This window comes from Mauremys reevesii, linkage group 2, assembly GCF_016161935.1.
Source record: "Mauremys reevesii isolate NIE-2019 linkage group 2, ASM1616193v1, whole genome shotgun sequence".
Lineage (NCBI taxonomy): Eukaryota > Metazoa > Chordata > Testudines > Geoemydidae > Mauremys > Mauremys reevesii.
Window position 1 is genome coordinate 108194713 of NC_052624.1, and position 24568 is coordinate 108219280.

The 24568-nt window shown below is 40.3% G+C and overlaps 1 protein-coding gene across 12 annotated transcripts in view; it reads left to right on the forward strand.

Moving 5' to 3' along the window:
- The window catches only part of FHOD3 (formin homology 2 domain containing 3), a 634103-nt gene that overhangs the window by 517211 nt on the left and 92324 nt on the right, over nt 1-24568 (forward strand). For 11 of the 12 annotated variants that reach the window (XM_039524510.1, XM_039524507.1, XM_039524508.1 and 8 more), the window contains 3 exons: nt 2218-2432; nt 10162-10461; nt 16379-17265. In XM_039524510.1, coding sequence (XP_039380444.1) covers nt 2218-2432; nt 10162-10461; nt 16379-17265 — 1402 coding nt within the window. The remainder of the gene's footprint in view (nt 1-2217; nt 2433-10161; nt 10462-16378; nt 17266-24568) is intronic. The other variant, XM_039524511.1, reaches the window with a different exon arrangement.

Below are 24568 nucleotides of genomic sequence, written 5' to 3' on the forward strand. Positions count from 1 at the left end.
CTAGAGGAACATGGAAGCATGGATGGCGGCAGTGCCTCAACCCTGGACTGGAAGAACCACATGTAGGAGAGAGACAGTAGTTCATTCTTTATATGCATTCAAACCCTGGTCTTCATAAGACTGCTAACAAGAAAGCTAATGTGATGGTGCTTTTGATAATATAGATACCTGCTCACTAGGAACTGAATTGAAACCATCCACTCATTTAACATAACTCACTTAACAAATGTGAAATGGAAACAACTTTTTGTCTAGATTCATACTTGTTACCTATTGGTATAAAGCTCCATCTAGACCTTTACTAATGCCCTGAGTTACCCAGTATACACGTGAACCTTAAATCTGAATTTTCTCCATCTTCAGTTTGTTGTGTAATGCCATGAGCTCTGCTGCTATATGAGTTCATTTTTTACATTTTGACTAGATACAGTTGTGTATGTTGACAGGCTGCTATTTTCCTAGTGAATTTAATTCTGCAGCACAAAACCACAGAAGCAAAAAAGTTAAAACAGCTGAAAAAGAGCAGAGGACAATAAAATATTGTAGTTCCCCATGTTACAGGGGGATCAGTCCAGATCGTTGCTGTAGTGCATTGGCACATTGCAGAAAACTTCATTGCAGCCAGCTGTTCTGTACCTGGTTTAGCTGAGCGATCTATTTGAACGTCTCTTTATGAGTCTGAAGTTCCATCTGCTCAGTTTGTGGGGAGAGGGAAGGCTGAATACCTGACTGACTGCGGTTAAAATAAGGGCTGGTTTCATTAACTGTGTAACAAAAGACCATGATAATGTTTGTGAAGGGCTTTCTCTTCTTTTGGAAAAAAAATCATTCTTTAGAATTGGCTTCATGCTAGAACTGTAAACAGTTCTTATTTTATAACCATACAAGTATGTGGCTTGTTACATTTTCATCCAAAGTTTGTAGGGGTTCCTTTTCCTGCAAAATCTCAGTTTAAATCATGCCTATACCTCCAGAGGAATAAAAGAAAATAAGTTTGTTTTTCATTATTGTGGTTTATAATAATGCAACTTGCATCAGAAAACACAAGAAGTGCTCTTCAAAGACATCTTTATATGCTGTATAGTTATGCTTGTGAATGTGTGTGTGTGTGATTACTAAATGCACTAAGCATGTTTGTTACCACATCTGGCTGACTTCCTTACCCTTACTGAATTTAATATACACGTGTACATTAATTCTGCCTGTCAGGGAGGCAGGATTGGGGAAGGGGCTGTTCTTTGTTATGATGTGTTTACAGCAGTGGGTTATTGGAGGATGACCACATAGTCTTTGAGGGACATAGGCAGTAGTCTTGATTAACCTGTTTAACAGCTCACTTGTGGGTAAGACAGAGTCAGGAGCCTGTTACAGCTGTATTCATAAATTTATTCCTGAGCACATAATGGTGGATAAAATTAGCAGACATCTGGAAGAGGCACATATTCCAAAGTTATTTTGGTCCAAATGTATAAAGCACAGTATGAAGAATATGATTGGTAGCTGGTCTTAATAAACAGTTAGTGAGTTCTGCCTGCCTAAAATGCAAAACAGATGTATCTTTGTTCTTTTAAACTGACTTTGATGAATAAACTATATGTGACGTCAGGTCCAAGCTATTGGATGTCTGAGTCCGGCAGAGAAATTTTTTAGAATAAAAAAATGAAAAGTTTCCATTGTAGACTCTGGAGAGAACAAAGTGAATTCCAGTGCATTGCTCTTAGAGCAAATAGAAGCAGGTTCAGAGCCTTAGATAGTCCTCAGTCCAAACATTTATTATTGGTATTATTTTCAGGGAGAGCTGCTTTTGTCTGCTGGACTGAACCACTTTCCCTCTCTGCAGCAAGTCTGGGACTTTGGCTATTAGCATCAGTTTAGGGGGCTGGGTTTTGGGGGAGGCTTTTTGGGGGGAGGGGTGGAAGAGGGAGCAGGTAAATGCTTCCAAAAAGGAGGAAGGCAGGACTGTGTAGACAGGATACAATATCTGAGGATTGTGTAATGATACCATTTTTTGTTTTGTCATGAGCAATTTAACATTTTTTTGGTTAATATCTTTTGCTGTGGTGCACTTTTACTGGCAGACTGACCCAGCAGTCAGTGTAGCACTGTACCCCTGGTGTCAGGAAGTTAGTTCATTCTCTGCAGGTGCTTCGTCCCTAAACAAGCATCAACCACTGGCTTCTCTTTCTTTACGGAAACCCTTTGGAATTTAACTTTCAGATACAAATACTTGGAGAAGTTGGCAGCTGAGGAGTATGAGAAGGAGCTGAAGAGTCGGAGTATATGCCGAGGCAGAAGCGAGCTGTCCTTGAACTTGAGCTCTCCTTCAGCCCCATCCTCTCCCATTCCCAAGTGCATCAGTCCAGCATCCGTAGAGTCCCAGGAGGAGCTGAAGACCCCTTCAACACCCCGTGGGACCCCTCAGCCCCCTGAAGGTGAGTGCAAGGGAGGATGGGGAGAAGGAGCTAATTTTGTCATTGCGTCTCTCTGTTAAACACGTTTTTTGTGCATGAATACAGGAATATAAGCTCTAGAGTGCCACAACTCATTTCAGGGGTCGTAACTTGACAGATTAGTCTGTGCTGTCTGACTGCATTTTTCTCTTGCTTTTTCAAATGCCTTCTGAGCTACTCATGCTAGGGATATGTTATAATTCATTGTTGTTATTACTTATGATTATTATTATTGCCCATTGTTATTAGAACAAAACAATTATAAAATGCAACGTGCAGAGGATCTGATTTTAGCATCATTTTCCTTGTATATCAGTAGTTACTGAATACTAAAACAATAGTGCTCCTGCCAAGACATTTTGCTTATGTGGATTCTCTGAAAGAAATGCTACTGCTGAATGCCAAGATTATAATAACCTTCCAGCATAGCACAGGCTGAATGTGACAAACAGAAGAAATATTGAATTTAAGGGGGAGCTTTGTTGGTTATTTTTAATGCACACAAAAAATTAAAATTGTAGCAAAACTAATAACGGGGACCAAATGCAATTAGGAAGAAGGAAAGTATAATTAGTATTTTATGTTGTTTGTTTGTTGTCAGATAATTTATTGGTGTCCAAAGTGATATTATGCATGCACATCATTCCACCACTTGCATCCTGTGTCCCTCTGTCCAAAAAATCCCAAACTTACAGAGATGTATATTCTTGCCACGTGACACTGCATTAACATTGGGAGCCTCTGTGCATGTTGTGGATGAATTATTGCCATCATTTTCTTTTATTTGATTTGATTTCCTGCTACATGCTATTGGTGATTAATGCTTCTATAATTTGCGCTACTTGGTTTTATTGGGTATCATGGCTTTGAAGCATGTTGTAAAGCAATAAAACTGTGAAAGAAGATACTGAGGTTGCACTTTGACTTTGGGTGTATTTACTCTCATAGCATTAAATCTTAAGTCAAGTTTATTTAGTTTGAGTTTACATGATTTCATAATTACACTACCAATTTCTTTGGATAGTAGAGCCCCCACAAGTCTCTGTGGAATCATTGCTCAGAAAATATGGATATTTTACGGTAATATTTGTCTTTCAAAATATTTAAAATCCCAGTTCTTCAAATCCATTATTGCTTTTAGAGCAAATGAGCTAGATTTTTCCACCATTAGGATTTCACAACTGGGTAAGGAAGAAGTATCTCTTTTATGATGATTATTTTAACATATTTCCCCTGGAAGCATTTTAAAAATGACAGTATAAAATGGAGCATGTAGTTAGAACAGGTGCAGAGAGTAACTCCAGGAAGCTGGACGATAGAGAGGCTATCAGCAGACAGACAGCAGGTGCCCAGGGTATCTGAAGTGAAGCACCTAACAAAAACAGGTGTACATGGGGCAGCCAAAACATAGTACCTGGGAACTGGGCTATTTGTTAGAGCAACGGCTGGCACAAAGCAGGTGGGCAGGGCAGCAGCAGACACAGTTCGGCAGAAGGCAGCTCTGGGCATTCTTCACGTAGCTAGGACAGCATCAGTATATGGGCCTGAAATGTATTTATTTCAGTGGGAGTTTTACCTGAGTAAGGATTGCTATCTCATGCCTTCAGTCAGCAGCAGGAAGGCAGCATTGGGGATTTGGCAAGTGAGGCAGGGTGGCAAACACCCTAGGCTGCTGTGAACTGGACAGCACTAGACTGGCTGACATTTTGTGTGCAAGTTTTCATGCTGTGTTCACAGAGCACCTCTCACACGCTAATGAATGTAGCCTCACAACAACCCTCCACAGTCAGGAAATCTGATTTGCCCCATTTTATGAATGGGGAAACTGAAAACATTGACTTGCATACGGTCATATAGGGAGGCTGAGGCAGATGTAGGAACTCAGTTCTTGCTGAATCCCAGTCTAATGCTTTAACCGTAACGTACTGCTTCTTCCCAAGCAAAGAGAAAATTGCAGAAGGAAAATGCGCTGTAAGACACAATCCTTCAAAGAAATGTGTTCATTATTAGCTGGATTTTTTATTTGGTGTGTGTGATTAAGGGGAGATGTGCAGTCTTGCTGAGTTCCCAAGTTTTGGTGTACCACCTCTATGCAGCTAAAAAGAAAGATTTTCACCAGCCCCAGTGGATTCCAGGTGTGCCCAGACATTTGAGTCAGGAGGGCTTGATTAGAAATGAAATTCTGCAGACGGGTCATCTTTGTCCATGCAGATGCATATATGCATCCCTCAACAGGTAGGAGCTGAGAAGGCTGACTCAAGGTGGGATTATCTAGCTCAGACTCTGGACAGTTGTTAAGGAGCAAGACTGGGAATGCTTTTATTCTCTCATTGGGCTTGTAGGACTGGTTCACAGCCACATATGAGGAAATGCCACAGTTGTTAGAGACACCAGGTGCTCTGGCAATCAGGGTTCTTTGGTAGCTGGATCTGAAATGGGTTGTGCAGAGGAGAAGTGTGAGGAATACAGGATGTGGTGGGGAAGGTATGAAACAGTGTGAGCAGCTTCTTCTCCAGACCCACCCTGTTAGCAGATGTTTGAACCTTGCAAGGAGATGCTAATTTACTCATGCTGATTTAGAGCCTGATCTTGTAGACACTGCATGTATACTTAACTTCAAACTCATGAGTAGGCCCATTGAAGGGAATGGGAATAGTCAAATGCTTAAAATTAACTAAGCATGTGCGGAAGTGTTTGCCGGATTAGAGCCTTGCTGAATATGATGGAGATGGCAGTGGCCTACTTGATAAGAGAAATCAGACTGGAGTGAGCTGTCCTAAGAGTGGAATTTCAGGAACTGCCAAACCTGCTCTTAAGCTTGAGCTTGTTGTTTATTTTGTGTTAACTTGTCAACAAATTAGTAGTTCATTTGTCACCTGTCCTCTCATATGTCTGCCTGCTGGGCTACTCCCCTAAGCTCACAAAGCATCCCCTGAATCGATCAGATAAGAAGGCAGCATCTGTGGGAATAACAGGGTCTAGAGAGGTCAACTAGTCTATTTCCCATCTAGTGCCAAAAACAGAAGCAGTTGCAAGGCAGGATGGGAGCCATGAGTCCAGAGAGAAATCAGATGATGTCTGCAGCTTCTTGCCAGACACTGTTGTGAGTTGCTGGAATCACAGGGGGCAGGTTTGGGAGTCATGAAAGAAAGATGGAGGGGTGAAGAGAGAGGGATTTAGAGTAGGTTGAGGAGATTGGAGAAGCCATTAAGGAATGAGGTCTGGGTGTTACAGTGCGACTGGTGTTGCTAAAGTTAGACATACATTTAGGATGGGTGGCAGAAGATAGGACTGTGTACATTAACAGTCTTATACAGTGTGGTTCATCTGAATTATGTTAGGCTCCTGGATACAGCTAACAATTTTTAGGTTTTAAGAAATCCAGCTTCCTTCTGCTTCAGAAACACACAGTGCCGATTACTCTTTCAGCAGCAGCAGCAGCAACAATGGAAATCTGAACACCTGCTGTCCAGCACTCACAGCTTTCATCTTGGAACTTGACTGTAGTGGGGTTTCATAACTTCTTGGGAACCCTGCAACTCTAGCATTTGCTCCTCCGGGAATGCCTCACTTTTCTTTTTTCCTGTAGTAGACTTGTATTGTTTCATTTTCAGCAGAAACATAACCAGACATAAGATACAAAACACCATGCATCTTAAAACCTCTTCAGACTCCCTCCTGCTAGTATATCCACCCCAAACATACATTCATTTAAAGAAAGTACCTTATTCAACCAATTTATTTTAATTGTTAATTTAATTTTGATAGAAGGAGGAAAATGATTTAAATGCTGTCAGAGGGAAGTTATAACCATTCCATAACCATTAGTAAACTCAACTCAATCTTAACAAGAACTGTACATGCACACAAACACACACAAAATGAATCTGAGATAAAAACATGATAACTCCACTCTCAGTGATTTATTGAGATCTATTGACACAGTGCAGCCAAAAGGATCTCAGCATCATCATTGCTAGGAGGTGTTGGAGATGGATCAGTCATGTGCTTTGTATGGAAACTGATTCCATCACCAGAGTAGCAAGCGAAAACAAGGCCGCCCGAAAACAACATGGTGAAGACCTTTGGAAGCTGAGCTGAAAAGCCTGGGGCACAGCTGGGGAACCATTGAAAGACTTGCCAGAAACAGACAGGAGTGGAGGAGCTTCATCACTGCCCTAAACGCCAGAGGCATAATAGGAACATGATGATGATGATCACAGTGATTTTGCACTTCCAAAACTTCAATAAAACCTACTTTGCTTCCATTAGCCCAAATGTAAATCAAATTCTTTCCTCTTTTAACCAAATCCCTCATGTCAGAAGCATAATTTTAAATGCAATGCTACTGGTGTGGCAGTGCATGCTTGCTTGCCTTGGCCCTCCACAATGCTTCAACACATATCTGGAGGGCTCACTTATAGGGATCAGAGGATAGTTACTCTTTTGGGGCTTGTCTTCACTATGGGCTAAATCAGTGTGGTTGCGATTGATGCACTGGGCATCAATTTAGCAGATTCGATGAAGACACAATAAGTTGATGGGAGAGCGCTCTGCCGTTGACTTAATTAATCCACTTCAACAAGAGGCAGAAACTATGTCGACACCACGTTAAGTCATTGTAAGTTACGTCGACTTAAGTTACGAAACTTTACTACAGTAACTTTGATTGACTTACATCGCTTATGTAGATAAGGTCTTAGTCTCTATGCTGTGTCTGCCAGCAAGGTTGCCAATTGTCATGGTAGTTTTTCTGGTGTGAAAATTGGTCCAGTAGATGCTGGACTGAAACCAACAATTCATTTCACATAAGTATCCAAGTAGACATCTGCTGAAAATGGAGTTTATCACATATGTTCTCTCCAATATCAACATGACCATTACATTTATCATATAGTGCAAATGCAAGAGACAGATGTATGGTGAGCTCAATATTTTTATTCTCTCTGGAGTGCATGTTCAATATTTAGTATTTTTGAGTTTCACTGGCAAAGGTTTGGTGGATTTATGTTATTACTTATGTTGTTTCGGTATATCTTGGATCATTTGACACTATCTCAAAAGCTAGAGAGACACCATCAACGTGGTTGAGTAACAGCACTTCAATCTTTTGTTCTGGAAGTGCTGTTCTGCGTACTATAGTGCCAGAAATGGCAGAATATTAGGGACTCCCTGAACTAGGAAAGAGATAAATAACGTACTCCAAGAGTCTATACTATATTGCTATTTACACTTAGTTATATATTGGCTTGTGTTAATGTACCACTTCCATCTATTACACAGGAACTATTCCAAATGCATAGAAAATATAAAACCTCTTCTAAGCTATTTTCTGTTTAGTTTTTTCTGCTCCTAAACATTTATCAGATATTCCCAATTCTTTCCTCTGTTAAACTAAAATCTCTGATGCAATCTCTTGACCATGGTATCATAAATAATGTCAGATCTGGCCAAGTGTTCAACTGTTCCCTTCTTTTTAGAGAAGCTATTCTTTTCAGTCATCAGAGAACAACTCTTTTGGAGAGAAAGATTGAAAGTTCTATTCCATGTGCCAATTGTATAAAGGTTAGCTGATGACAGTTGTGTCTTTTGTATGTTGTGATCATTACAATGTGACAAATTCATAGGTCTCAAATATCTCAGTATCATATTAGTTCAGTGCTCAGCTATGTGACACGGCTTGACTTCTTAAGGACACTTAAGGTTGTATCTTAGCAGTATTGTACTTCTGCCTTGTCTTGAAAAGAAATAGTGGTTTCCCTATGTTCTGGAAGCTATGGCTTACATACGCTCTCTGTGGTTCAAATTGTCTGGCCAATTAATAGCACGAGATCTGCTCTGTATATAATGCTGATTTTCTCTTGGGTAATGCATGGGTGTGAGACACCTTAGATATGATGCAGAGGATTAGATAGATCCTGGCCCCATTGACTTCAAGGGATCAGGACTTCACTCTTACCATTAACATTTACAAGGCAAAAATTATGCTTTGTAGGCTGTGTGAAATTATGCTTTGTAGGCTATGTGAAATAGGACATTACTGAACACTATCTGGTTTAGTGATGTGATTTGGAAAGGTATGCTTCATAGAAAGATAAAGGTAGGCTTAATAAAATGTACAAGCATGCATTCTTAGAAAACATGGCTGGATTTTTGTCTCAGGATGTGAAATGCCTTTGCACTGAGAATGAGAGAAACTTAAAGAATCCTCATTACCTCCAATATTTTGGGCTTATGCCGTCTAAGGCTAAATCCATTTACCGTCTCTCTAGAGCAGTGGTGAGCAACCTGTGGCCTGTCAGGGTAATCCACTGGCAGGCCACGAGACAGTTTGTTTACATTGACCATCCACAGGCACGGCCGCCCGCAGCTCCCAGTGGCCACAGTTCACCGTTCCCAGCCAGTGGCAGCTGTGAGCAGCTGTGCCTGCGGACAGTCAGTGTAAACAAAGTGTCTCGCGGCCCGCCAGCAGATTACCCTGATGGGCCACGTGCGGTCTGCAGGTTGCCCACCACTGCTCTAAAGGACTGACATTTTAGGTCCCTCTTCTTTGTTACACTCTCTCACCCAAAGGCTCAATTGAATTCTAATCTCTTTAGTTCTCAGAATATGTCATGTCATGTGTAACTGAATCCAGAAGCCATTACAGGGCCTGAAGTGTATATTGAAATATTGTAAATGAAAAGTAAGCAACAAGGGGGGAAAACCTGATATGATTAAGGTATTGTAGTTCAACCATCTTGCACAAGATTTAATACAGATGTGATGCGAAAACTGTGTGGACCTAATATGCATGTACATTTTCATCACTTTTGCATGGCCATTTCAATTTGCCAAGATTTGTAGGCTGCTTGATGTGAATATGTATGGATGCTTTCCAGTGTCTTCACAGCATAACAAAAAAACCTTGCATGTAAAAATGTGCTGGTTTAGCTGAAAACTGTAAGGTGAATGACTGGATTTCACTGTGTCAGTGATAAAGCAAGAAGGAGGAAACCAAGTGCACCATCAACCATGTATGCCATCTGCCAACCAATTAAAAGCTAAATTTATGCCATATGCCATCCAATTGGAAGCTAAATTTATGCCATATGCCAAGCAGTTGGAAGCTCAGTTCAGTTTTGATGTGGCTATTCTGAAGTAAATATGCATGAAAAACATATGCTTTCTGTCAACCAAATTTGTATGACACTGTCATTTCCAGACTGGGCCATTTATAAAACTAACAATTGTATCTTTTTGTTGAAGCCGTCCACATCAGGTGAAAAAGAAGTCACCATAAAAATTCCATCAGAAACCCAAGGGGATTCAACTACAAGACACTCTTCACTTACTTATTTAACTCATTCCTTATAGCTCAGTCTGTGTGTTGAGCTTTCATTGCTAGACATTGATTGGATGCCTATTTTCTGATGATTCGACTCTTTCTGTGACCACAATAACCAAACTTCCAATGAAGTATAAGTAAAAAATTATGGATTAGGTTCAGATTGTAAGCAAACATAAATCAAGCAAGACTTGCCAAGTTGCACCCATGTTTGGTTCTGTCTTCACACAATGATCAGCAGTCTCTTGCTCATAAAGCTAAACTCTCCATGGACAAAAAAAATCACTCGTAAATTCACATCTTGCTCAGTTGGATGGGTGAGTCTAGAAGACCAAGAGAAATTGTTGTTAAGTGAATCTTTTTCTCCATTGTTCTCTCCACCAGTGAGTGCCAGTGAACCTGAACCAGAACCTGAGCCAGAACCAGAACAGGAAACTGAGGCAGAGGCCGAGCAGGGAACGGAGACACCACAGGAAGTAGAGGCTACGGAGGTGGGACCAGAGAGTGAGGTGGAGCAAGGTCCTGAGCGAGAGCCAGAAGAAAGTGCAATACTCAGTGAAAAAGAGAGGCAGAATGAGGAAGTGAACGAAAAAGACAACTGTTCTGCATCCAGCATATCCTCAGCAAGCAGCACTTTAGAGAGGGAAGAAAGAGAGGACAAGTTAACCAGTGACAATGAAACTGGTAAATTGAAGCTTTTTCAATAAATGCAGGCTTTCCCATAAAGAACATGTTAAATCAGGTGCTTTGGTGTAAAGCTAATCAATTAACAAACCCTTTCAGCCTGTCCTTCATTAGTATTTCTTCCTTTATGGTTCAAATCCATATCTGCTCTCTGTCTGTGGAACTCCATTGACTTCAATGGGGTTTATGTGTGCAGAGCAGCAGAAGAATCAGGCCTTAGTAAAATAAGATTTCCCTCCGATCAAGACCGCTTTCTTCTTTCAACAGTTAATTTACTAACTAGTTAGAGACTGATCCTGCCACTAACCTGCATCCAAAGCTCAGTGAATTCAGTTGGATGTTCCAATGAGATATGAGATGCCCTAAGATAGTTTGTCATGAGATCGCGAATGCCTGTCTCCCTGCTATTCACTATTGTGACTGGTAGCCATAATGTTAATACTATAGGAAATTAGGTGAGGTGCTTCTCCAGGTGCTGCATTTCTTTCTTTTCTTTCATCATTCCTGTCTTGGTCAGGTATCAGAAATTCAGGGAGACACTTTTTTAAAGTTGCTGACTGTAGAGCTAGAAATGCCTGACCATGGCTTGGGTGGAGAAGGCATAAGGAGAACATTGTCCTAAAGGGAACACTTCCACAGTAGCCAATAATAATGACTGGATGAACCACCAGGTACACTTAAAGGATGTCACCGCCTGCACACAAACCCTATGCCCCAGCCTGCTAGGAGAGGAGTTGTGCCACCGAAAATTCCCTCCTGGGAGGTCCAACTCCACGTGGCCAGCAGCCTATGAATGGCAGATTGTGGCCCTTAGTAATTTTATTCTTATACAATTGTTTACTCTTGAATTAATAGCTATAATATAATTAACATGGCCTCTAAATCTTATTAAGGCATTGCAGTGGCACGCACTGTTCTAAATGGAACATTTTAGATGTTAAAATAAATTAAGTATCGTAACACGTGAAGTATATAATCACTCTTTCCTGATGAAATAGAAATTGTTTGGAATCACGGAGATCATGTCTGGTTGGTTAAATTGCCAGCCTTCAGACATTCACATTTTTATCCATAGATTCCAGGGCCAGAAGGGACCACTGTGATCATATAGTCTGACCTCGTGTGTAACAAAGGCCACAGAGCTTCCCCCAAATAGTTCTTTTTGAACTAGTGCATATCTTTCTTCAAAAATGCAGTGTTGATTTAAAAATTGCCTGTGGTGGCAAACCCCATCTCTTTTTTACAGCAATATGTTACTAAAATGTTACAGGTTCACTATTGTTCACTCTTTAAGGGTCATCAAATTTTCTTCAGTGCACCGAACTCTCCTTGATGTCACTGGTCAAGGCTGGTATATGGCTCCATGAATACCATTATACCCTTGAAGAAGATGGATAGATAAATGTCTGTGTAAAAATATAAACCTAAAAGATGAGTTGAGGATTTAGTCCCAACAAACTTATCTCTTTGAGATAGCAGTTCCACCTGAGAAGGGCACAGTCAGTTTCAAGGACAGTCTTATCATAAATTTGGATCCCTTACCTTCAGGTCAACAGAGATTGTGTTATAGTGCAGATAATGAAAAGTAGCTTCTAGGAATGGAGGTGTTGCTTAAACCTTCAGTGCTATTGCTTAGTGGGTTGTGAGGGGACCAGCACAGGAAATAAATCATAAAAGCTCACGCTCACTCTCTTCCCCTCACCCCCTTTCTCCACCAATGTAAGGCAGCTAGAGCCTCTATTTTAGAGTAGATGATGAAAGGCTTTGAACACATAGGGGATGGAGACTATCCTCTGCTTCCTCCTCTTCACGCAGGCAAGATGTTGCTAACTGTCAGTATTGCAGATTACTCAACTGTTGTTCAGCAAAAACTGTACTGGTTATGAAACAGACTATGGCTCTCATCACACTGTCGCATAGTCCAAATGTAAATGAGGAGCAAATGGGTTACACATTTTTTTCACGCTCAGCACATTTTAGTCCTGGCTCTTTCCAACATGATGAACTTTAACTTCTTGTCACTTGAATCCATTTCTCATATGCTTCTGCAGTACTATTTTCCTACTGTACTATAGCTTAATGAAATGCCAGCTTTTAAAAGTTGATAAGCTTCAGCAGCATAGTAAAGGCTCGTTGGCTGAGAGACCTAATGTGTTGTGAATTACTAAAGTTTGCAATTTAGTTGGTAAGGGAGCAAATGCAGAACTAGAAATCATGCAGAGTACTTGGTCTGCATGAATTATTTTTGCATTCCTAGGGTTTTGTGCTTTCTCAGACAGTTCTCAGATTCCAGGAAAGGAGCTGTCATTCATGGATTACATTCCTGTGCCTGCCCAGACACAGCAGGGGCAAGGAAATGAAGTGTTTGGTTTTTGGCTCCTCCTTCCTTAGCATCAAACACACTGATCTATGCTTCTTCCAATCCCTCTCATCCTAGGGAGCACTGCAAAGCAGTAGCCAGGAGAAGTAGCGTGCGGGGGCAGCGATATCTACAGGAGTAGCAACAGCAGGAGGCTTTGCAGAAATAGTCTTGTTTGGCTAGTGAAGAATGAAGTAGATCTTGGGAGCCTAAAATGGGGTTCCAGACTCTGTTGTAGAATGTTGAGTGAGCACTATTGGAAAGGAATCAAATCTAGGAAGACACAGAAGGTGAGAATCTAGAGGGGGGCCAAATCTTGTGGCATGTGTAGAGTGGGGTCTGGGAAATTTTGGACAGTTCTGAAGTCTTTAGGCAATTGAATCTGGTTGGGAATTGGTCTTTGTGAAATCCATAGTGAAGGGGAAGAGGAGAGTCGGGAGGAGATCAAATTTTCTAGGGAGGCAACCTCAGAAAAATCTAGTAGCAAATCTTGGCGAGAGAAGAGGTGAGGGAGCAATCCTGTAGAGGGATGTTGAGGAAAAAAGGGTGAGTGAAGGGTGTCACAGCTCAGGGCAACTGCACCTGTATTCCTCCTTCTGTGGTCCCTCGAGGGTACCCACGCTAGACTCCAATCTGCATCTCTCTCCCTCCTGAACAGGCTGCACAGTTCCCTGCCTACACTATGGTAATCCCCAGTAAGTCAGACTGCCTAAATAGGCCAGCATCTGTGCTTTGCTTTTTCTCCATGGCCTTATGAACAGCATAATTGCTGGCAGTTTTAAGTTACAGCACAGCCCTTTATGAGCAAGCACATTTATTCTTAAGGTAAAAGTATTACAGAGAAAACAAATAAAAACAATAAAAGTTCCTATATGCATGCTAACAGTTTACCAGAGTTCACCCATTGGTCTAATGTGGCCTCTGTAGGACAAAGTCCTTCCAACCCTCCCCAGGAATGATTGGGGCCCAACTTGGACAGACGTCATGTCTCTTTGCTGGATCAGGAAAAAAAGTCCTGACTCAGTTTAAAATCAGGCTTTTTATGCACAAAATCCTTTCCTTGTCTGGTGACCTCTGGAGAATCACTAGTATATGTGAACCTCTCCAGCTGGTGGTAGCTCTCTGGAGAAGTTACAACCTGAGCGAATTTGCCTAATTTCCTCCCACTGTTCTTAGTTCCTGGAAGAGCTGTGGTCACCCTCCCCTAGGGAATTACATACTGTCTGTGCCCACAATGATATATAAATTTAATACACTAAGGTCTCCCAAAGATATTGCAGGAAATTGCCATATCTGTCACAAATGGGAAGATGAGGCAAGGAAGAGATTGAGTGTTCAGGAAAGGAAAAGGTGAAGAAAGACAGGGGCTGCCTGCATCCTGGACAAAAATCATTTGCTGTAAGCTGAATCTTTCTTAACGTTGGGTTCAGCTTCAAATGTGGTTAGGAGCGAGTATGGATGGGGCCATAAACTATTCAACATTAGAAACCCAGGTTGGAAGTATGCTCCATAATGCACAGTGAATTTTTAAACCCATTTTAACTTAATTTAATTTTAACAAATGATTCAGCTAGACCAGTTTGGGGTTTGGGTCTCTTGCCCATAGTGTTGATGTGGCCTCTGAACTTGCCAAGGAAGAGACTTACCAGAGCAGATGGAAGGGGCTTAAGGTTATAGAAATAAAATAGGTCAACTGATAAAGACATTAAATTTAAAGTGCTAACATGAAAATCCTGACAAAGAAAAAGACAATAGAGTAAAAGGAGAAACAAAAATAAATAAGAAACTCAAGAGAAAATGCAACCACAGGAAAAAAAAAAATATATATATATATATATATATATAATATATATATATACACACACACACACACACATATATACCAGGAAAGAGGAGAAGGAAGGCAGTAATCAAAAATAAACTAAAATGTAATTTTAAAAGTTAGATTAAAAAATTGATTAAATGTGTAAGGAAGGGAAAGAAAGAATCAAAAACAAAATCATGGTAAGTATTGAAGAACTATTTTCATAATCCATTTTTAATTGCAAAATATATTGAAGGTGAAATAAGGCTGGTCTCATTTAATGCCCTTTGAAAAAAGATCTCATATATTTTGGACATACTTTCTACATTGTGTCCCACACTGGTTGGTGAAGATGTTAAGAGGTATTCAACATCAGGAAAAAATGCATCCTACAATCTACTTTGATCATTTATTTTGATGGTTTTATTGTTGTTTGGTTTTAATTATTTATGACGTCTCATGCACTAGTTAATTTTGCAACTTCTATAGCCCAGAATATAATATGTATTGTTATATCTTGCTGAGAGGTGGGCAGGGGCCACTATATTTCAATTTGATTGTAGTTTAAATGCAGGTCAGTAATTATGGTCAGCAGATAACATTTTCAAAAACACCCAAATGACTTGGGAGCCTAAGTGCATTAGTCATTTTTGAAAATGTGACTTACGCTCCTAAGTTATTTAGGTGCTTTTGAAAATTTTACTCGGTGTGCACAATTCACTCTGGCAGAGATCCCAGAGGTCACCCTGGTGAATATGACCAAAGCACCCAGGAGTTGTGCTAAGCGCAGCCAGAGTTTAAAGCTGCCCTCCCCTGGCCAGTGGTGGTTGCAGTGGAGAAGGATGGGGTGGGTGGATATCCAAATTCTGTTGGCCTCAGACTGGAAAAACACTCTTTCGTAGAGTAACACCTGTTTCCAGCCATGTCAAGAATACCACAGGAGCAGCCCTCTGACAATGTTTTCATCCTCCCACTTCTCGTCATAGCCCAGAGCAGAAAGCACAGAGACACTGGAAATGGGTACAGGTGCCATCCAGTCTTGTGTGGCCTTTGGACTAATAAATGGTCAGATTCTTTGACAGTCTAGCTATCCAGTAAAATAATGTGGGCCAGAACTCCTCAGTGAGCAATTACCAACATGTAACCAATTATTTTATCTATATAAAATTAAAAGAGCACCTCCAAGAAGCAGTTTGGTCTGTGTCCTTAGGGTCACTGGGTACCTCCTGAGATGGTCTGAGCACCTTCAGCTCCCACTGCCTGAATGGCTGCTATGCACTTCTCAAAGAAACGCTCACCAACTTGCTGAATCAGGCTGTAGATCTGTGCTATTGATTACATATCATTTCCAAATATTTCCTGAAACTTTGGACTTGTCTACCTGAATATTTAGTTCACAGCAACCTGTGGTTTCAGTCTTCCCTGCACTAATCTGCTGCGCACTGTCAGTCTGTGTAGAATCTGTTGATGCACACTAGAAGTTCCCTAGTGCACTGTGAACTGCTGCCATTTGAAAGTGGTGTAGATCAAAGCACACTACTAAACAGTTAGTGCACATTGGCAGTGTCCCTATGGACAGTCAGCGTGAGATAGATTCACAACCCAGCTTGCTGCACATTTAGTCTTTGTATAGACAGGTCCTTTATCTGGTTTCATACTATAATTGTACATGTATCACCAAAGACATTTCCAGTGCCATTTTTAGGATTCCTGACACCCTGTTGCTTTTCCGTTCATTGTGTGTGTGATTACAGGTACGTGGTCACAAACTATTCAAGATGCTGGTGTGAATGAGCAGTGCAGCAACATTCTCAACAACAAACGGTTCATGCTGGATATGTTGTATGCCCATAACAAGAAGCCCAAGGATGAAGAAGAGAAAGAGCTGGAGGAGAAGGAGGAGGAAAAGAAGGAGATGGAGGAAAGTGATGAGTCAATCAACAGCCTAGCGAGTAGGATCTCTATCCTGCAGGCCAACAAGCAGGCCAAAGATGAAAGTGTCAAAAAGATGGAGATTGGAAATCTGGACAACCAAGGCAGCGTGAAAGCCTTTGCAGAAAAATTCAACACTGTTGAGCTGGCCAACGGGACAGTATTGCCTGAGGGTGAGTTCGATGAAAAGGTCCCAGAGAAAACACCGGCACAGCCCAAGAAGGAATCTGATTACATTTGGGATCAGCTCATGGCTAATCCTAGAGAACTTAAAATCAAAGACATGGATTTTACAGACTTGGGGGATGAGGATGATGTAGATGTGTTGGACATTGATATGGGTCCTGGGGACTCCCTAATTCCCCCTCCCCCACCTCCACCTTCCTTTTTGGGTTTGCCTCCTCCACCACCTCTCCCTCTGTTTGGATGTCCACCTCCACCCTCTGGTAATTTATTGGCTCCTCCTCCACTGTTCAGCACTCCTCAGGGTTCAGGGTCACCCCAGGTTTCTAGGGGTCAGCCAGCATTCATGAAGAAGAAGAAAACCATCCGTCTGTTTTGGAATGAGGTACGGCCATTTGAGTGGCAGTGTAAAAATAACAAACGCTGTAAAGAATTCCTGTGGTCGAAACTGGAACCCATTAAGGTGGACACTTCCAAACTGGAGCACCTCTTTGAGTCTAAATCCAAGGAACTGCCGGTCACAAAGGTATTTCTAATGTTTAGTTTAGTTTTTATTAATTTTGAGTTTGTTTTTAGATTAATTTAGATGATATTTTTATGCTTAAAGAGTTTAAAAAAAAAAGGAAATTAACAAAGATGTTTTATATATGTTCCATATTTGTGCACATAAGTATTCTAGAAAGACAGACAGACACTCCATGAACTGACAATAAGAGCTGAGCCCCAAACAATATACGTGCCTACCCACTGCTCTTGTGAATCATATTTCTATACCACTTTTTTGTATTTCACTTCAGCTGGGGAGTATTAGCATTGTAAACTTCATAGCCAGAATTTCCAAACATAGGTTTGTCTACATGGGGGGTATCCAGGAATATTAATCCAAATTAATTAAAGGTATGAATTTGAAGTGGATTAGTTAAACCATACTGAGTCCCTGTGTGGGTGCTGTGGTTCAGAATTAAAGTGGCCTAAATTCAATTTGGCTTAATTCACTTACAAAGTGAATTAAACTATCCTAAAATAAGGCCACTATAATTCTGAATGAGAGTGTTCACACAGGGTTTGAATGTGGTTTAACTAATGCTCTTCAAATTCACTCCTTTAAATAAATTTGGATTAATTTTCCTGGATGTCCCAGTGTAGACAAATCATTATAGATACCTAAAAACTTTAAGCACCCACATTTTAAAATGTTGTCCCCATGGATACCAAAGTGCATCATGCATTAAGGAAAGGTAATTCAGATCTGTGTATCTGGCTACTTTTACCTTGCTAGTGAAATTTAAAGCTTTGTCGTTAAGCATATATGGAGACGAGGCAAAACAGGGCTTGTTATAATTGGACACCACATGAAATCATTGTAATATATTCTCATAACATATATCCTGTAATATATCTTCGTACTATTTTCATAATCATTCTAGGAATTATTCCTGAAAGGGTCATAACATTAAAGTATGGTTCTGCTTTGAAATGTGCAAATAGTCTTATGGTTCCATGTTAATTGTCTCTCTATGTTTTCCATTTCAAATGTGTTAAGATTACTTGTCAAAAGAACTTTTTGTCATATTGCCAAGCCCTGCAAACATAACCTGGGTTCTCTTCTTTTCATGCATAATTTTTTTTGCCACCTTGCACAGAACTGTTTTTTATCCTTAACTTAGATAACTTGACTATCCAAATTTCATTATGAAAATATGAAATTTTCATGAGAGAAAATCTTGATTTGCTAATACTTCTGTGTTTCATAGGAACATTATCATAAAAAGAAACCTTAAAGGCTGATAACATAACCATTTAATGCTGAACTCTTATGACGTCTCTTGTAGTTGAATTTAATGGAGATTTAAAGTTAGCCTTTAAAAGTTCTTAGCTAGAACCCTTGCTGTTCATGACTATATTGGTTTTGATTTATTAATGTAAGTACAGTAATTGGCATCAGAGAAACAATGTTCTTTTCTAGTTATAGTACTAATAAAAGATACACCATAAGGCCACATATAAGAGAAACACTCATTGCCAATTTATATCTGTTGTACATATGCCTAAGTTCTCACATCAGTACAAGTTTTATAACAATTCTGAAAAAGCACATAATACTGTGATCATTTTACTTTTCCATTATTGGTACAAATTATTAAGTATCCATATGTTCAAAAACAAACAATCCAGAAGACTAGATGGCTCAAGGTGTTGGGAATTATATCTCTAGTTCTTCATTTCTAGGTCACTGGTTCAAATCCAGTTGAAATTGTTATAAATGGCAGTCTGACAGTCGATATTGATGTTCTTGGTCAAGCAGACACATCACAGTTGACTGACTCAGCTGGTAGGCCAAGGATTGAATGGATCTGAAATCTTGCACTGTTTTCTCACTCCTAGAGACTGTTCCTCCAGGCCAATGCTGAGAAACATTGTTGTATCAGTGCAGGGAAGCTTGCCCTACCTTGCTGTTGCTTTTGGGTATAAGTAGAAGACTTCTGTTTCCAAGGCCTTCACCTCACACCTTCAATAAAGACTGAGTCCCCCACCAAAAAAAGAAAAAAATTGTAATCAAAAGTCCGCCTGACTAATTTGTACAGCTGACTTTGAACCCTGAGCTATATCTGAGAGTGTAATCATTTCAGCCAAAATAATCAGAATTACAGATGTCATACCAGTTATGTATTGGTAATGTGGATCATATAGCTGCAGTTTATAAAATGTATATAAAGCAAACAGTAGGCGTACAAATACATCAATTACATAGATTCCACAGTTGTTATAATTTTAAATTGAATTATCTCTGACACAAGAATAGCTCAGTGATTTTCAGTGCATATAGATCTGAAATGTATTTCATACAGATTTTAAAAATAAATCCAATCAATGATTAATTTAGGGCACATTGAGCTTAATTTCACTTCCTCTGCTTTCTCCACTCTTGGTATATTACCCCTCCTCCTCTCCTTTCTTGTAAATAGAAATCTATCATAGAAGGCTCATTCTGAGTATGGACTGGAGCAGACGGAATGAGAATGTTGTCTAGGAGCCATAAAACAAATCATTCCTTGAACTGAATGTAGAGTTATAACATATTTCCACTTCCACAGAGTTTGTTGTATAGTTTATAATGTCAATATTTTGATGAACTGGTCTGCCTTTTACCCTTTTACATTTACCATAAATTATGATAAAAGTTTAGAATATTTTAATCGCTTGATTAATTTTTCCAAATCATTAACCAAGTAGATTCCCACGCTCTCCTCACTCATCTCCGCCCTACACAAACTTCCTTCCCTGCCCTCCATGTGCTGCCAGGTGCTTTGGCGCAGCGTCTACTCTTTGGCTGGCAAGATGAATCAGCAGGTTTCTTTGAAACCAGTGTAGTCTTGAATTGTGAAGAGTGATTTAGATGATGACTTTTCTCTTAGAGGTTAGTCTCAGAGTCTCCTAGAGAAAAGTGGTCATCTAAATCACTCTTTCAGAATTCAAGGCTGCACTGACTTCAAAGAAACCTGCTGACTCATCTTCTCTGCTGCTGTGCCAAAGCACCTACCAGTACATAGAGGGCAGGGATTTCTCTGCATGAGAGATTACAAGTTTAACTTCCATTATGTCCCTTCAGTAGTACAAGATTGGAGTTTCATTATCATTGCACAGAAGATTGCACTGATTTTTTTTAAGACTTACTGTTTTAATGGACAACCTTTGGATAAGCCTGGTAAAGTGTTGATGTATAGCCAAACTTTTGAAGCCTTCTTGTCTCTTTCTCTATAATCCAACATCTTTCCTTCCACTCAGCCAGACCCTTTTCCTTTCCCATTTTCATCCAGACCATTTTAACATCTTTGATATGAATCCCAGTAATGTTTTGTGTTAGTGCCCTGACTTTCTTCTCTTCCTCTGAGTACAATGAGTCTCTTGGGCTCTGCCTGATCTCTTGGGCTGCACCTTGTGACTTCTGTTGTCTGTGAGCCTGATCCAGCTCCCACTGAAGTCAGTGGCAAGAGTCCTATGAATTTCAGTGGGCATTGGCTCAGGCTTTATCTCACCACCACACCTGATGGTGGTCTTGCCTCTTAAATCCCAGTCTTCTGTGTGTCCAGTCCAAGATCTGTCCTATTTCCCATCTTCTCCTTCTGACAAATCTAAGTTGGGGGGAGTGAAGGCCCCTCTTCTTTGTTCATGCTAGTTGTTGTCTTCAAATCACAAATACCCTGCATCTTCTGTGAGTCACAAGTATCACAGACTATTGACTCCAGGAAGCCTGGATCATGTAATGAAGAACAAGAACTAGCCCAGCAAAGATTTTCAGACTGCTGAGACTCCCCACAGGTTAGGGGGAATATCATCAAACCTGTTGAGGGCAGATAGAGCAGATTTTAGATAAAGTAGGAGTAATTAAAGAGACATAACTGAATCTGTTTTAAAAAAATAATAATAATAATGCATGCACGCACATGTACATCCTCCCCCATCAGGTTTGCTTTGGTGATCGTGCTCAAATTAGCTCAGCTCTTACTTTTTCCAGACCAGTTTGTCAATTTCCAGTGAGAACACATCACATTGTGCCAATCTCCTAGTGTCCAATCCGGTCTACTGCACAATAGTTAAGTCAAGAGGTGCTACAAGTTAAGTTGGTTCTCCTAAAAACAGAATACAGAGTAATGAATAAAAGTTCAACCAGTCAGATTTCAATGCAGTAAATGTAGTCAGTTGCTCATCAGATGAATTGTTCAGAAAATTGAGAGAGAGACTAAAATTAAGATCAGAAGAGAGGATGAGGTATGGATTTTTTGGCTCCATCTTACCAGATATGCTCCTTGATACAGCTGCAACCAATTTTACTCCTGTTTCTAATCCTTAACTATGATTTCCACAAAACACAGCTATAAACAGCCACTTCCTGGTGCTGGCTCACAAGAAGTTTTTCATTAAACACAATAGACTACAACAAAATAAAATAAAATATACCTCAGATAGCTGAATGTAACATGTGGAGACGTTTGTGATTTCTGGCAGAAAACTGGTAACATAACAGAGAAAACTACTGCATGATTACACGAATCACAGCATCCTCCACTGCAGACAGTTTATTTGTGGGACTAGAGGGCTGTGACAGCTTGTTAGCAGGCATAAAGAGCGAGATCAGATTTCCTCACTGGGCAAGTCTGAAGATTTCTTCCCCTCTTAAACTGCCAAACCAGGCAGGTATATTGGCATGGTGGTTCAAAGTACTTATTTTTCTGTGCAGAGAGATGAAAACGAATGCACCTTTGCTGTGTTAAATTATGTTATCATGCAACCCTGCTGCTGTCTGCAGTGCATAGTTTAGAAATTATGTTTTTGCTGGCTTATTTCCTATTGGATAGGGCTGAATTTACTGTTCCTGGAGCCTGAGAAACCAGCAGGGAGTAAAGACTAAGGAATATATTCTCATCTGCGTGCACAAAGATATCCCTTGCATGTGCATAACTTCAGTGAAGGCTGAGGGAAATTACACATGTGGGCTGGGATTTCCAAAGGAGTGTAAAGGAGTTAGAGCTCCAAATCCCATTCAGTTCCTTTGGAAATCCTAATAATCCTTCTTAATCAAGATAGAAATAGATGGGATGCTCTAATTGCTTTCTCACAATCGGAGGACAATGCAACATCCTCCATATAACTGACGCAGAGTCAGGTGACTCAAATTGTCTTGCCAGTTTAAATGCTGCACATGCAGGGGTTACTTTTTGGGAAGAAGCTATTTTTGTCTTCATGTTAAATAATATAAAAGTACTTGCTTGCAAGGCTATTGGAAAAATCATATTAAATTTCTTCGGTATTACCCATAATAAATAATTTGGTACAGTGAAATACAAGTTAGAAAGTAGCTGTTTACAAAAGGGTTAGTATGATTGAGACTCAAGAGGAAGTGATTTTAGATGAACACAGCTTTATTTTTATGTAGTGTTGGCCACTTACTGTGTTCCTGGAAAATTGATTAATGGCCTTGAAGCTGGAAATCACTGCTTTAGGGGAAAGTGTATATCACAATATGCTTAAATTAGATCCTCCATAAAGAGACTGTCCTGTCACATTAGTGAGGGAAGAGGTCAAGAGTGGTTTCAGGGTGTTTTTGGCAAATGTCATGAAGAAAATGAATCTGGCAAAATAGAGCTAGAAAATTGAAAGCAAAGTTCACTTTTGGTCATCTAAAAAATGTATGTTGGGCCTTGTCTACATACACAGAAGTTGTATCTCTTTAACTATACTATACCATTATGTCATCCTGACTGGGGACCCAGTTATACTGGTGTAAAAGTGCTTATACCATTATAGCTATTGTAATGTAATAATTAGAGATATACCAATCTCCTAGAACTGGAAGGGACCTTGAAAGGTCATCAAGTCCAGCCCCCTGCCTTTACTAGCAGGACCAAGTACTGATTTTTGCCCTAGATCCCTAAGTGGCCCCCTCAAGGATTGAACTCACAACCCTGGGTTTAGCAGGCCAATGCTCAAACCACTGAGCTATCCCTCCCCCCCCTTACAAGAAGGCAAATAAGCTATAGTGGTAAAAGGCATCTTTACTGCATTCACATTAAAAGAGTCATACGGTTAACAGAAATAGTTATACCAGTATGAAAATGTATGTAAGCCAGCCTTTAGAACAATTATGACCCAGTTGTGGCTTTGGCACAAGCTCCAAGTAATGCCAGAGCTTAGCTGCATTAACCTGAGAGCAGGGCAGGAAACAGGTTGAGACTCAGGTAGTAACAATCTGGTTCCTAGTTCCCCCTTTGATCCAAAAGGGAAGTAATCTGCCCCAGTTTTATACCATGCACAGATTACTTCTTGTTCCTCACAGGCACAGCTGCGTGAGCTGACATGCTGGTAGGTGGAGCTAAAGCTTAAAGTTAAGTACATGCTTAAGTGCTTTTGCTGAATAGGGGCTTGAGACTTTAACTCAAATCCCTAAATTTGATCCAGATATGGATCTGAACAGCATCTTCCCACCCCATATTGTATGCTAGCAAAGAAGGAGGAAAAGAAAGAAATATGCTTACAAAGTCCAGTGTGTAACAGAGTCCTACATCATATGCCATATTCAATTACATGCTTAGCTTTCCAAAAAAGGCACCTTCCAATGCAGTGTGATGAGAAAATAAAAGATACGTTGCCTAAATGAAAACCGTGCTGAAAATTTTATAATTCCCCTATACGTGTTTTGCAAATCAGTTTACTTAGTTGGCTAGGCTTTTTTGTCACTGTTGGGTGTGGAGAATGTTTTTTACATTTTTATAAAAATAAAAACGTGACTGAGGTCTGTAAAAATATATTGTTATTAATATTTTCACTTTCATTATTATCTGTATTGTCATTATTATCTAACACACTTCACCGGATGATTTCAAAGCCCTTGGTACATATTAAGGACTAGCGTATAGCTGGCCCTACAGGGAAGTGCAAAGGAGATCAGAGAGCAAAAGTAGGTCCACACCTGCACAGGGATCAGCCACAGTACTCTGACCACAATGGATGGGATGGTGTTATTCCTTCACCAGCCACAGGGCAGAAAGCAGTGCAGGCAGGACACATGCTGCACCTCCAAAAAGGAGGTGTTGGAGCTCCATCTGAGAGCAATCATGGAACCATTGTCTACCTTTGTTTTCTAACATAATAGAGTCATTCTGAATCAAGCCAGGCAGATCTATGAGATAGGTAAGTATTACTGTCTCCCTTTTACAAATAGGTCAACTGAGGTAAAGGTTAAGTGACATATCCAAGGTCACATAGCAAGTCAGGAACACAACCCAGGAGCCCTGCTTCCCAGTTCCCTGCTCTAACCACTAGTACATACT